The 14,222-nt window shown below is 47.6% G+C and overlaps 1 protein-coding gene across 5 annotated transcripts in view; it reads right to left on the minus strand.

Moving 5' to 3' along the window:
- The window catches only part of LSAMP (limbic system associated membrane protein), a 314,354-nt gene that overhangs the window by 100,354 nt on the left and 199,778 nt on the right, over positions 1-14,222 (minus strand). For all 5 annotated transcript variants that reach the window (XM_027789958.2, XM_027789956.2, XM_027789959.2 and 2 more), the window contains one exon: positions 11,849-11,974. In XM_027789958.2, the coding sequence (XP_027645759.1) occupies positions 11,849-11,974 (126 nt within the window). The remainder of the gene's footprint in view (positions 1-11,848; positions 11,975-14,222) is intronic.

The raw sequence follows: 14,222 nt of genomic DNA on the forward strand, positions 1-14,222 counted from the left end.
AACTGATGCAGTATTCTCAGTGCCATAATTAAAATGGATTCTGTTTCACCAGGCACAGGCAGACAAAACCACAATATTAGAAGTCACTGTGTGCACCTGTCCAAAGTTGAAAAGAGCATTAACAAATGTTATGATATATTACTTGAGAAATAGCTTGATGCCCCTTAATTAGAGGCTGCCTGCTAAGGTGCACTCAGCAGGAGAAGAGTTAAGGTTGCATTTGTAACCTTAAATCTCACCTTACCTGGCTTGTGGGTGCTTAACTGTGCAACTTTAATGTGTTCTTATCAGAGCATTTTTATTGAGCCATTATTAACATCAGTTAGATACAATCTCGCATTTCCCAGATCCCCCCCCCCTCCCCCCAGCCACACGTAACAGGAGACTCAAAGGAAGCATTTAACTCAACCTCTGCTATTGCCCTCCAGACACGGAGCGCCACTAATTCCCTAGCAGCTTCCTTAAACGGGACTAAAGTTTTGGTTGCTATCTTGCATGCCCTCGGCCAGCCTGCACACGGAAGGAAATCCTCTACTGATAATTAATAAGTTCCCCTGACACTGGCTGCTCATTAATCTATTATTTTTCTCCTCTAATTACTTTTGTCTGTTCGAGTTAACAGTCTTCTTCCCTCATCTTCCCTGGGTCTCACACAGGAGACACTGCATGGCAAATGTGACTTTTCTTTGTCCCCAAGTCCCTTACAGATGCTGCTCTGTGCATGGGCTCCAAGACCCCCCCGGCATTCCCTGAGGCACAACCAGCCTCTCACATGGGCTGACTCGCCTCTCCACAGGGCTGTATTTCACCCAAACTATGGTACAAGCAGCTTCAGGCTTCTGAGCTGGGGCTGGCTGAAGGAACATCTAGGGAGCATGGGCTTCCCATATCCACCTGTGCTGCCCCCTGGAAAGCTCCCAAGAGCTACGAGGAATCCTCCTCACAGCAGTCAAGTGGTTGCAGATCTCCCTGCAGGAAAGGGGGCCATTTACAATTGCACAGTGCAAGGAGCACCTCTACCTGTGCATGCCCTGACTTCCTTTCGCACCAGGAGGCTCTATCCTGTATTGGGTCTGGCTGAGATGGAGTTAATTTTCCCCACAGCAGCACTCACAGTGCTGCACTGTGTATTCGTACCTAGAAAGGTGTAGGTAACACACCAGTATTTTAGCTACTTTTACTATTCAGCGCTTGCACAGCATCACGGCTGTCTCTCCATCCCCTCCTCATCAGTAGGCTGGGGGTGGGCAAGATCATGGGAGGGGACATCGCTAGGACAGCTGACCCAAACTGACCAAAGGGATATTCCATACCATGTGACATCTGCTCAGCAATAAAAGCAAAGAGAAAGGGGGGCAGGGGGGTCATTCATTATTACGTTGTTTGTCTTCTGGAGCAACTGCTATGTGTACCAAAGTCCTGCTTCCCAGGAAGTAGCTGGACGTCACCTGCTGATGGGAAGCAGAGAATAAATCTTTTGTTTTCCTTTGCTTTCACACATGACCTTTGCTTTTGCTTTATTAAATTGCCTTTATCTTGACCCATGAGGTTTCTTCCACCTTATTTTCTCCCCTCCCTGTCCTGCTGAGCAGGGGAGTGATAGAGTGGCTTGGTGGGCACCTGGCAGCCAGCCAAGGTCAACCCACCACATACTCAAAGACTAACAGTCAGCACAAATTAACTTTAAGTCCCTTGGGGAGAAGGGGAGACAGAAGCAGGAACCAATTATTTATCTGCTTGGAATATGCCCAAGTACAGCAGAGATAAATGCAGGAGATATAAGTGGACGTGTCAGAGACAGGCTGAAGTTGCAAAGTTTGGAGCCTGATCTGAGCTCCTCCAGTTCAAGGAATTTCTGAAATTTTGTCTCTTACTATGATTGACACTACAAATACTTATTCTCTGTCCCCTTCATGCAGCTGCAGTTCAGGCAGTACAGACAGGCTTTGGACATGCTGCACAACCAAAGGACGGCAGGTACAGTATCACTCAGGATACTGTCTTCTCCTCTACTTTTATTTTTTATGGTTAAAATTTTCATTGTGAAACTGCTATGTTGCACACTTCTACCATTAAGGAAATGCAAGCCTTTGAGGTTGCTGGATAAGGCTGGTAAACGTCAAAAAGCTTACCTGTGCAGCAAAATGCACGCACAGACAGCAGCATGGTGAACATACAAATGAACACACAGCAAAATGCTCACAAATAATGCATAGGGCAGTGTGCACCTGCATACTCGTGTGTGGCTTTCACAGATCCACAAGCTGCACAGCAGGTAAGGATGGTGGCAACAATGTATGCTGACCGTTATGGCACATGGACTAAGATGACCCTGCCCTCAACCAGGCCCATACAACAGGGCAGTGACCCGCAGGCACCCCCAAGAGGAACCTAGGGACCCCCTGAGAGGCTGCATTGCTCTTCCCTCTGCCTACCCCAGACTTGCAGCTGGCTCATTTCCATGGTGCCTTGCCTGGGACACAAGCCAGGACAAGATGTGGACTCTCTGAGCTGCCCAGTACAGTGTGCCATGGATGTGGTCCTGTCCTCATGCCATGACCCTTCCAGTCTGCCACAGCCCTCAGTCAACGCGGCTGAAATCTCTCACCATCAACGCCTTTCCCAGGCCATCATTACCTGCATCACACTTTCCTTGCTTGCAGCTCGCACTGATCCTGTGGCAAGGATATGCACATCTTTCAAATGGCTCAAGACACCCCAAACGGGGCGTGAACTGCAAAGGCTGCATCAGACGGCAGCTCTCGCTCCCCTGGGGGGGCCTGCACCCACCACCCCCTCCCAGCCTCCTCGCTGCTGCCTGCTTTGCTCCCGTGCTGCAGTGACAGTGCGGTGGGCACTCACTGCGAGTTTATGAGAAAGGATGATTTGTTCAGCCAGTGCATGAAAAAATACAGAGTACATGAGAAAAGGCATATTTTTCAGCTGCTGTTTAGAAAGAAGTAACTGAAGAAGAAATAAGAACAACACTTTTGTACATGGACCTCTTAAAAAAAAAACAAACAAAAAACCACAACACCCTGCATCATGTTTTCAGTCTCTAATGTTTTTCTTCATCCAGAAAAGGGAGGGGTGTTGTGAAGCCACATCTCTGAAATGCTTACAAAGGAGGCTGAGGAATGAAAAAGAGCACAAGTGTTCACAGCGCCTGGGCCTGTTGCAGCCTTGCGTTACCAAAATAGCTCACTGTCTTCAGCTGGGAGACTCCCACTTCCACTACAGCTGTATTCAGACCTGGGAGAGAGGCTCCCCGCTGCAGGAGGCTGAGTGACACCTGACCTTGCTGCGGTCCTCACGGCAAGCAGGTTTGGGATGTCTTCCCCCGAAAACTGACTTGTTCTTTGCCCTAGGCCTATCTCTGTACAGGAGGTTCTTGCAAATAGTCTTGCTTCTCCCTGCACCCTTGTTCTCTCTCACTATTTTCCAGCTGTCACTAGAGCTGGGAAATATATAAGCCAAGTGGCTTCATCGGTGGGGTTGGCGTGGGGGTGGAGGCAGAGGCAAAAGGCAGCCAGATGATCGTGTGGGAGAAGCCAGAAGGGGTGAAGGCTTTGGGGGCTGTGCAGAAAACTCCCTCCAGACATCACTGTCCTGGCAGGACCAGTGTGCCGCAGTAGGTGCTGTCATCCATGCTCACTGGGGTCCTTAGACAAGGGGAGACAGTAGTTCTGGCTCCAGTGCGGAATATATCGGGTACTGAAGTCAGTGAAGTCATTGCAATCGGTTGAAGCCACTTTAACACGCATAATAACAAAAATGGTGAAGTCTCTCTCTCTAAATGAAAAAAAGATATGCAGGGAACAGCTATAAGCTACTACCTTAACTTTCCCCTTTTATTAGAGCATCTCTCTCCTACTGTGAAGACAGTGAGAAATATGCTTGCCTAAAGTGAAAGTATTTATAGATTACAGCTACAAAGGGGGGGAAAAATCAGCCTCTCCGTTTTCTTCCTAAGGATAGCTTTCTTAAGGATGTTTGAATTGAAAGTATTAAATTTAAATGCTATGAATTTTTTTCTCTCTTTAATTCACACTCAACCTTTCTGTATCTTTACAAGCACATTTAAATTTTCAGATGCTAACTACAGCTGTAAACATGGAGCTGCCAGTGGGGAATATGACCTCCAGATGGCAGGGGAAATGGGACCCAGTCCTAAAGGACCAGCCCTTTGCCCCTGTGAGCCCAGAGAAGCTCTGCCACCAAAGGAGTAACTCCAAGCACAAGAGACCCAAAGCAGACTTGTGAGTTCAGATCACTAGAGGGAGACACGATAACACACACGCCTCAGTGTCTTGCACTCATTAACATTCTCGCCAGACAATTTGTTTTTCTGTAGTTGACTACATATAGGTTGGATACAAGAGATACTTGATCGCAGGTTGGGAGCACAAGGCTGGTAGGAAGGAGGGCAAAATGGACAGCATCTATCATGGTAGGCAGGGCAGGCAGCTGACCTCTCCTCTTTTCATCCTAGTCATGACAGAAAAGTCCCTTGATTTCAATGGATTTGTGCTGGTGGGAATGGTGGAGAATCTGGTAAGGTTCATCAGCCTGCTGCTGAGATCCTACTTATGGTACCGTACGGCGATTCCTTTTCCTGTCAACATTAAACATGGAAAATTTTGAATTCTCATCTTCTGGGGTGCCCAGTTCTCGCTCCCATCTCCAGCCCTCTGGGATCCTTCAAGACTAGCTCATGGAAGGAGAGGAGAGAAAGAAGCTTGTTATTGCTGAATGTCCCTACTAAACAGGAACGTCCCCACTGAGAAGCCCTAGCCTGGAGGGCAGAGGTAACGACTGCACCACACTGCACAGACAGCAACATTGCAGCATGCAGTGAACTAGAAACAGCTGCTCCTCTGTAGGTGGATGGAAGTTTTCATATGGACACAAACCAGCTCAGCCTTTAAAATGCCATAGAAAAGACACTAACACCATGTCCAGCCACAAGTGCTACCATCTGGGAGAAGGAAAAATGGAGGCAACTCTACTAGACTCCAGCTTGCTGCAAAGAGTGGCATTTCTAGCTGGCAGGAAGACCACCGACTTGGTACACAACTGCCACATCTTGTCAGCAGCATCACAGAAAATCTTGCCAGAGGTGGAGCAGCCAAGCACTGACCAGAAGACTCCAGATGTTCCCCTCCAACCAGTGCTGGAGGCAGCAGGGCAAACTCCTTCCTCACAGCAGCCTTATTTACCTATTTCCCAGAATACCAAAATACTCGCATGGCTTTGCTCTCCCTCTCTGCCATGGGGCAGCAGAGAGAAATCGAAGCTGTTAAGAAAATGAGTGTTTCATGCAGCATCAGTGTTTGTACTGAAACAGCATCGCAGACCACAGCAATCAAAAGGGGCTCGGCTACAACAGGAGGGATCTCTGCACAGTGTTCAGTGTCTCTGGGCACAGAAGGAACAATCAAAGCCCTCCAGTGTGCTGGGCAGACAGCACATTCAGGATTTAAATTTATTATAGATGAGGAAGGGGGCAGGGGCACTCCTGCTTGTGAGCTATGCACTAAGAAGAGGGGACTTCTAAAAAGTGAAAAATATGGAGCCAGGAGAAATGGGAAGCAAAGAGAGGTTTAAACAACTTAGGATGCCTTCTGGAGAAGCCCTGAAGAAGTTGAAACTTTGGCTTGTTTCCCAGGCTTTTTGTGAGCCAGCATCCTTTTCTTTATTTTTACCTATAATGTTCGATAAGATGAAGACTAGACTAAAAGAGAAAGAGACATCAACAGAAAAGGGTCCTAAAACAAACTGGGAGAGTATAAGAGCCAAAGTGAAAGGTGGAAGATGAGGCCACATTTTTTTGCCAGAGAGTATTTTGAGGATGCAAGGTGGGGGAAAAAAAGGAGGAAAAAGGAACCTCGTTAAAAAAATCACCAGTTGCCTCCAACATCCTAAAATGCAGGGTCAAACAAGTACCTTGTAAATCTTAAATTTCCTCATCAGGCAAAGGTAGGTAGAGGGTGGGAAGGTTGTGACATGAGAAGAGCTGGCACAGTAACGCAACAAAAGAAACACAAAACCCAAACAAAAAAACCCCACCCCACCTCAAACAATACTCCTCTTCACGACTCTTCTACTGAGGTTTTAAGAGTGCAGCAGAGAGGCAGGATAAATCCAAATGGTTTAGATAACCAGGAAATCTCCCTCTCACTAGGTGTGACCTACCTAGTGCCTACAGGGTCAACTTGTGGTGACTCTGGCTGAGGGTTTTCTGTTTGTTATCTTCTTTGGGCATAAACTGGCTTCTCCTGTGCCAGACAAAGCACAGTAATGAGGCTTTGGACTTAGACATAATGGGAAGCAAACCAGCAGAGAACACAATGATCAAAGTTGTCCATGTGAATCATACGGCCTTCTTAGATCTCATGCTTCCAGAGACCTCTCTGCTTCCCTCACGTTCAGTGTTCAGCCCCATGAGGAGAACAGCATGCACTGCGGGAAGATACGAGTGAGCAGGGGTGTGAGATCATCTGTCTCTTTCAGTTTAGGTCTCATCCTGATCTCTAGTAACTGAGCCCCAAAGCATGAGGTTTAACATCCTTTTCAGTATTTTTGTTGTGAATAACAAGAATATCCAGATTTGTTCACATTATCCTCAGGAACACACAAACTGTTTGAGTCTTGCCAAGTTCTCGTCTTTAAATAAACTTTCCATGGCAATGAGTTCTACAGCTGTTTATAAACATATTATATGTATACCATCTCAATTACACAGAGCATGCAGGCACTCTTCTGTATTCTCTATCCCTTCTAAACTTCCCAGGCTATGGTAAATTCTCTAAGACTCAATGAGAATTTCTAGCACCCTCTAGGGAGAATCAGACTGGCATATTTGACAAGCCTTCCCATCTCCTTTCATTTTATGCTGTGACATGAAACTTGGGTGTTGCAATCAATACTTATCTGCTTTGCTCTAGACTGGGTTTTATGCTGTGATTACCACTGTAATAACCAAGCTCCTTCTCTGAGCCAAAGTGGGTATCTTCCGACTGTCAGGTGGAATTTAGGAGAATCCAGACTATTCTTTATCAAACGGCCTTGCTGGGCTGAGGCTGGGAAGTTGGATCAGGGATGAGATACCTGGTGATTTTACACAGGTTTCATGCTCTGTAGCTGCTCTAGGAAAACTGAATTGTTTGCACCTCAGCTGGTTATGCACAACCAGTAAAAGCCTCAATTGTTCAACCTTGAGCTGAGCCCCACAGGGATCAATAGTGCTTTGTCCCCCTGCCACCACCTCTCAGGCTGCCACCACACATGGGTACCAACCCCATGGCCCTGACCACAGCACCCATGAGCAAGGCCCTCAGGAAGGTTTCAGCCTTGTGGTTGAAAGAAGCAGAAACATGAATGGGACTGTTCCTATCAGCTTGAGTACAAGCTCCTCAGGACAGGAGCTGCCTTTGCCTTCTGTGTTTGTCTGCCCATCCAGGACAAAAGGATGGGCAGTGAAACCTCTGGTAATGCGACTGTCCGTGTTCATATTGTTGCTAAGCCAGTTCACATGGGGCCCGTATTTAGGGCTTCTGCTGAGAGGGAGTTTATCAATAAGAATATGAACATACATGAATCTTTATTTTTCCCAGGAAGCTCTTCCTCAGTCAACCAGGCATCTAGCGTGGCTCTGAATAAGATGGAGAGATGAGGAATGATAAATGATAAAGCCTCTGGACTGCGATCTCAGCAGCTTATGAGGAGGGAGAAGTCGCATTAGCCTGAATAAACATAAGTCAAGAAAGACGTGAACTAAAACTAAGATGAGCTGAAAAGCTCATTGCCTATCATGTCTAAACGATCTTACTGGATTCTTTTCTTGGCTCTGTTAGTTGTTATCTCGGTGCATGGTGCAGCAAAAACAGAGCACCTCCTAACATAACTAGCCACAGATGGGTAGGCTGCCTGTGGTAGCCCACACAGAACGTGTCGGCGTGATGAACGGTATGTGGCCCTGGGCTGGGACCCTGTCCAGGCTGTGGTGCAATTACTGGAAATTTGATGCGACCGCGTTCAGTGTGGAAAAAATAATCTATACCTTTGTGGGCCACGGATTGTGTAAGTTATGAGTTAATATGAAGGAGAAGCAATATAGAGTAACACCCACTCTTTGTAGGAAGTCACAGAGGGGAGAGTCTGGGGTTTGTACCTTTCAAGAGATGAGAGACTGCAGCCCATCCCCAAGTGAAATATTTTTAATGCTGACAACTGCTAACTCACGTAGTCTGCATCAGAAATCATTGATACTCATCCCCACTCCACCTGAACAAATCACGGTTTCCTGACAAATCCAGTTCAGAGGGCTGCTACGCTCTTTTCCATGGCTTACCATTACAAACTGGGATGGCAGAAGTCATGGAGCACAGCAAGCTTAATAAGCCCCCAGCTGTGTCCTGAATCACAGGAAAGTGATCGGATAGGAGCAGGGAGGTGCTGGCCTGCTGCTGGAACCTGCAGGTCAGTGGTCCCAGAAGACAGCTCTGCTGGCTGGAGGAGAAGGGCTGACGGAGCTCTTTGTGCTCCCAGGCAATGCCTATCACGCTACCCACAACCAGCCCGAGCAGGCTGCCAACGTCCTCAGCGTAACGGCCTGTCCAATAAGGAAGGGAAGGGTCCGGCTGACCCTCTCCACCTGCTCTGTCTAAATGCAATCGGTCAATCGTCTGAAGAGGAATGGGAGAGCAAGGACTTGCGTCATCCCAAGGAATGGCATTTCTGCTTTCAGTAAATTAAAGCTGATCTGTATTGTCATTTGCTACTGGAATTACTATTTTTCCCCTTACTGGCCTTTCTCCCAGGTGTCAGCGCTACAGTCAACCACCACAGCCACGCTTTAGCTATCTCACAGGGTAAGGAGATTTTTTTTCCTATGGATCTCTTCAGGCCTTGGAGACTTAGAGCTGATGCGAGAAAAATGCCTAGTTCAGCTGCTCACCGAAGGACCAGCAAAGGAAGCAATATAGCATTTTGTAAAGCAATTTTTTTAACTTCCCAGATAGGCAGATGAGTGGGCTACAATCGCTCCCGAGGCCCAGCAGCATTTAAATGAACTATCACATGCATCCCTGCCTTCTTTGCCTAAGTAGCAACACTGCTTTCCTCTTGCATTTGCATCTTCCACTTCCCAGCCAACAAGAAATAAATCATTTCTGTGGTCCTAACTCAGGTAATTAGCCAACAAACCCTATTGACAAAGTCAATGAGTGAAAGAAGCAGCAGACAAATTCACTAATGAACTCCTTGAGGAGAGTACACAAAGGAAAAGTAATATGGCCCTCTCGCCCCCCAATGCTGGTTTAATTTCACAACCTGTCCATTCAAAGCCTCCTACACAAGCTCAATAACGTTCATTCTTCCAGTTCTGCAGTCACGAGTTTAACCACACAAAAAAAAAAAAAAAAAAAAAAAAAATCCAAGGAGAAAGATGTATTTTAGGAACTTTTACAATGATCTAAAATAGCTCTTTGATACATAGCAGATGTCTTCAAAACTAGCATAAATGGAGCCAAAATGCCTTACAGTTCTGGAAAAGGGAGATTCCAAGATAAGACGTGTTTCTAACTGCAGCGGCTCTGGAATAGATTTGGAATTTATATTAACTGTCAGCCTCAAGGAAAACATTTAAAAGAAGCCCTTCTGTCCCCCATTTTGGGACAAGTGCTTTATTGGGTTACATGCTACTCAAAGACCTGATGTCTGTGTGAAAGCAGTTCCTCTGTACCCATAAAAGATAGCAGATGGGTTGAGATGGGGGAAAAGAGAGAGAACAACAAGCAGTGAGACATGGAGGTGACAGACTGGGGACCGCCTGCCCTTCATCCCTCGCTCTAGTCAGTTAGGAAGGGGGTGCTTGGCAGGCTTCGCTGTAGAGGGGGGACTGAGGATGGATTGGAAGGGAGTCAGTGAGATGGTGCTGAGGGATGCTAACAAGGCAACACCTCTGAGACACACAGCACGCGAGAAAAAGCATGAAGGGGCACGCTGGAAAACTGCCCCTGGAATCATAGCACGGACGGGATTCCCCAGTCCTGTTGCTCACCAGAGGGGATAGCCAGAATGAAGATTTGCTCTGAGGAGCCTTTGTAAAAGGGAGAAAAGAAGTCTTTGTCTGATACAACAGAGTAGGTGGTACAACTGGAAAAAACAGCACAAAGCACAAACGTGCAGCCAAAGTGATGATTCAGGACAAGAATCTTCTTATTACGGCTCTGAACAATGCACCTCGTGTACCAGCCCTTAGTTTTCATGAAGATTTAAGCCAGCATCGTTGCAACACCCTCACCTTGGACAATGCTGGGCAGAATAGCTAGGGAGTGTCTCCTGCTTCAGTACAAGAAATAATTTGATGCAGGACTGAAAGATGATGCAGCAGTAAGATGGAAGCTTTGAGATGAAAAAGCTTAAGAGCAGAAATGCCAGAGCTAGAAGGTTCTAGATACAGATTAAAGGTTAAGAAACCCCAGGTTCTACTTCCCTATATATGCAAATGGCACAGTGCTGCTTAATGCTGAAAATAGCTTAAGAGGAAAGTCAGGTAGTGAAGATAACACCACAGAGTATGTTCCCCTCATCAGCTCTGCTCCCACCTCTTCCTGGCAGCCTTTCCCAGTCTTCCTTCTTTTGGTATTGCAATAAATGGGCCAGAAACACAAACTGCGTATCTGGCTTTCATATACATGAATGCTCAGGAGGACTTTGGTTTGGCTGAAGGGATGAGACAGGAAATCTGAGTAACCCCAATCTGAACCACGGGCCCCAAATCCAGGGGCTTCTGGATGCAGCCCTTGGACTGAGCTCTGTTCCAGTGTGTCACTCTACCTTTCTCTCTCTCCAACCTTCTTTCTGCAATGTCCTGCCCTTTTCTGGCTGCTGAATTGCAGTAGATAGCTTGGCCGTCTGTAGCACATGCAGAAAGCTTGTACTCTGCCTGCCACAAACCCTCTTTAACCCTTTGTATATATGGAAGTATCACAGAAGACTATTCACATATAGTCAATGCTTTCTTCATGCATATTAGATGAAAGAATATCTGACAGCAAAAGAAATCAGGTAAAGAGTTCTTCTCTCCTCAACGGACATTATACAAGAGAAACCTACTTCTTGTTTCCGTCTTACTGATAAATCTTTAGGGGGTGAAGGTTTCCTTGCAACCCAAGCTGCTAACCCCATGGAGTCTGACTACTGAAAGGACTCCTTTCCAAGCTTGCCACATCCCTGAGTGTGTAAGGCACAGTTAGATAGCAGAACAAAGCTGGTGAGTTCTCCTTTATTCCGTCTGCACTCTGCTCTTCACTCATCTTGCAGCTCACATGCCTTCTTTACTCACCTCACAAGACACAGGAAGGCTGTCTGCCAAAGTGGAGAGTAATATGAAATCACCTGTGCCACTGCTTGCCTCTCGCTTTTAAGGCAAATCAGTGGGAAGCAAATTCCATGGTTTACAGAACGAACATCTTCTATGTAATATCTAACCAGAAATCCTTTCCCCTCTCTCTGGCACCAGCAGTGTTTTGTCTCTACCACTGTGCTGTGCATTACCAGCAGCAGAGATGGGCACAACTAGATGAAGACCAAAACTCAGCAGAATAACAGGTCCAATTCTGTAGAGCATCTACTGAAGTAATTTAATTTGTTCTCTAGGACAACTTGGTTATCATGCCTGGGAAATCACTGCAAAACAGGCTTACAGTACATTTAAGATTCTTGCCACTTTTTTACAGCTGCCTGTATTGCTACGGACATTTTCTATTAATGTTGGAAGAGAAGGAAACTACTGTACAGTTCACAAATCACCAGCACAGTTTACTCCAGTTGAGACTCTTACCTGTTGGGGTGAGGTGCCTCCAGGTGATGACAGGCTCAGGACGCCCATTTGCCATGCAAACCAGGGTCACGTTGCTGCCCTCATTCACGGTGATGTCCGAGGAGATATTGGAGATCTTTGGTGGAACTGTGAAGACAAAAGAAAGTTGGACCTTGTTACCCAGACTCCTGGAGGGCAGCCTGTGTCTCATTAACCCACCCACCCATTAACCAGGGGCAGCCACAGACTCCTTTCACAGGCTGCGCTCCTCATTGCGACCTGGGTTTCTGAATTTATGTCAGAATAATATGTATTGCTGTTTTAAGGATCTGCAGGTAGAAACGGCCTTTGCTGCAACTGCGATGCTTTGTGTTTAGACAGGTTTGGGGGTCTTCATAAAACAACCCCTAAGAACTTGCCCGAGTGCTCCAAGGCTGCACAGAAGGAGTGGGCAGGCTCCAAGCACTGTCCCAGGTAACTAATACTCCAAACAGTCCCAGCCACAGTTCTGCCTCCTCCTGCAGGGTGCTGGGCCTCAAGGCACTGGCTCAGAGGGTGTATGGGTTATCGCTGCTTCCCTGGGGCAGACAGAGCCCATGCTATGCTGGAGCTGCTCTGCTGCCCACGTAACCAAACGCTCACTGGGGATCGAATCGGAGCGCTGCTAAGCTTATTTCTGTTGTGGCTGCCGTTGAGAAGTGGGGATGCACGCCGCGGCTAATGTGAATTTGGTGAGGGAAGGCACCACAGTGACAGCAGGAAGGTTTCTGCAACATCTTGCAGCCAAGAGGGATCCCCGTGGGCTGCCCACAGTAGGCAGCTTCTGGCTGACGGCGCCTCACATGACACAGCACCAAAAGCATGGCAGGGTCTTTAAAGAGTCACAGCACCAGCTGCAGCTCAGGTATTCAGGCTCCTTAAAGACCTTCCAAGCTGAGTTTGTGTCATGGGACCAAAGTGACCATGCTGGGACCTGAACAGCTACTTCCAGGTGTGCAGGATGCCAATTATTGGCCACCCAGAAGACCAGGCTGTTGCAGTCTCTCCTCTCTCACACCCATGTCTTGCTTCCATGCTTCACACCCTGGAGGTGGTGAGGGAGTTTGACTAAAAAGGAATCTTCTAATTTATTTTTTTAAAATATATTTTCAGCTTCTGAATTTGTGTGTAGCGAGGAATGAAACAACATCATTTTCTGCTTTGCTTACCACAGAGTAAACAGACAGCAGCCCCCCCCCCTCGCCTTCCCCCTCTTTGGCAGGAGTGGCTGATGGTCGTTTTGAGGCAAAGCAGCCTACCAGCTAGGTGGGGAAAGGCAATGAAGCCTGAAGAAAGCAACTCACCACTTCCAGCTGTGTTGCTGGATTCGTTGGAATATTGTTTACAACCTACAGCTCATTAGCCCCTCTCTGTAGTGACCAAACACATAGGCAATGCTTCAGCATCTATGACCACGGGACCCCCTTGGAAGGACAGGGGATCCCAAGCAGGAACGGGACCTGTGGGATGAAGTGAGGCAGACATCTCTCCTGACAGGCTCACTCAGCCAGGCAAGGAGGAATTTAAACTGGGCACACCGGGGAAGCGTTGCCACAATCTGGGAAGAAGTGGCAGCACAGAGGGCAGCGAGGAAGCAGCTGGGGGCCAACAGAACAGGGAAGGCTTTTGCACTCCCCTTGTGGAAGCAGGATCCCTGGGGGCCCATCTCAAATGCCTGTTGCACCAATGCAAGTATCAGGGTGAAAAGATAGGAGGCATTAGATGTTCGTGCAGATTTGCAGTGCTATAAATGCATTGAGAAGACAGAGCTGTGGTGGGACAGCTCTCAGGCCCGGCAGTGCCGTGCAGGATGGAGACAGGCTGGAAAGGCAAGGAGATGAGGTGCACTCTCTGCAGAGGAGTGGCTGGAGTGCACCCAGCTCTGGGCGGTGAACTCACTGGGAGCTTAGGCATAAGGACCAGAGGATATCACAGTGTCACCCCTGTTGGGCGGTATCTGCTACCAAGCCTTTAAGAAGAGGCAGTGGACAAAGACTGCTTTAGAGAGATGGAAGAAGCCTCACAATCACAGTCCCTGGTGAGGGACTTCAACCACTCTGATTGTTGCTGGGAAGGTGAAAGTACTGGGCTCAAGCGGTCCAGGAGATGCAGGGGTCCAGCAGGTTCAGCATGACTTAGCAGTAAGCCCTTGCAGCAAAGACCAAGCATCCCGTGTTGTACCAGCAGGAGTGCAGCCCCACAAGTGGAGGGAAGTGATTATGTCCCTTTATATGGTGGTTGTTAGACAGCACCTGAAGCACGACACCAGTTTTGGGCTCCCCAGTACAAGGCCATTGACATACTGGAGCAAGTCGACTGGAGGGCTCCCAAGATGGTCAGAGGGCTACAGCATGTG

This window comes from Falco peregrinus, chromosome 6 (genome assembly GCF_023634155.1).
Source record: "Falco peregrinus isolate bFalPer1 chromosome 6, bFalPer1.pri, whole genome shotgun sequence".
Lineage (NCBI taxonomy): Eukaryota > Metazoa > Chordata > Aves > Falconiformes > Falconidae > Falco > Falco peregrinus.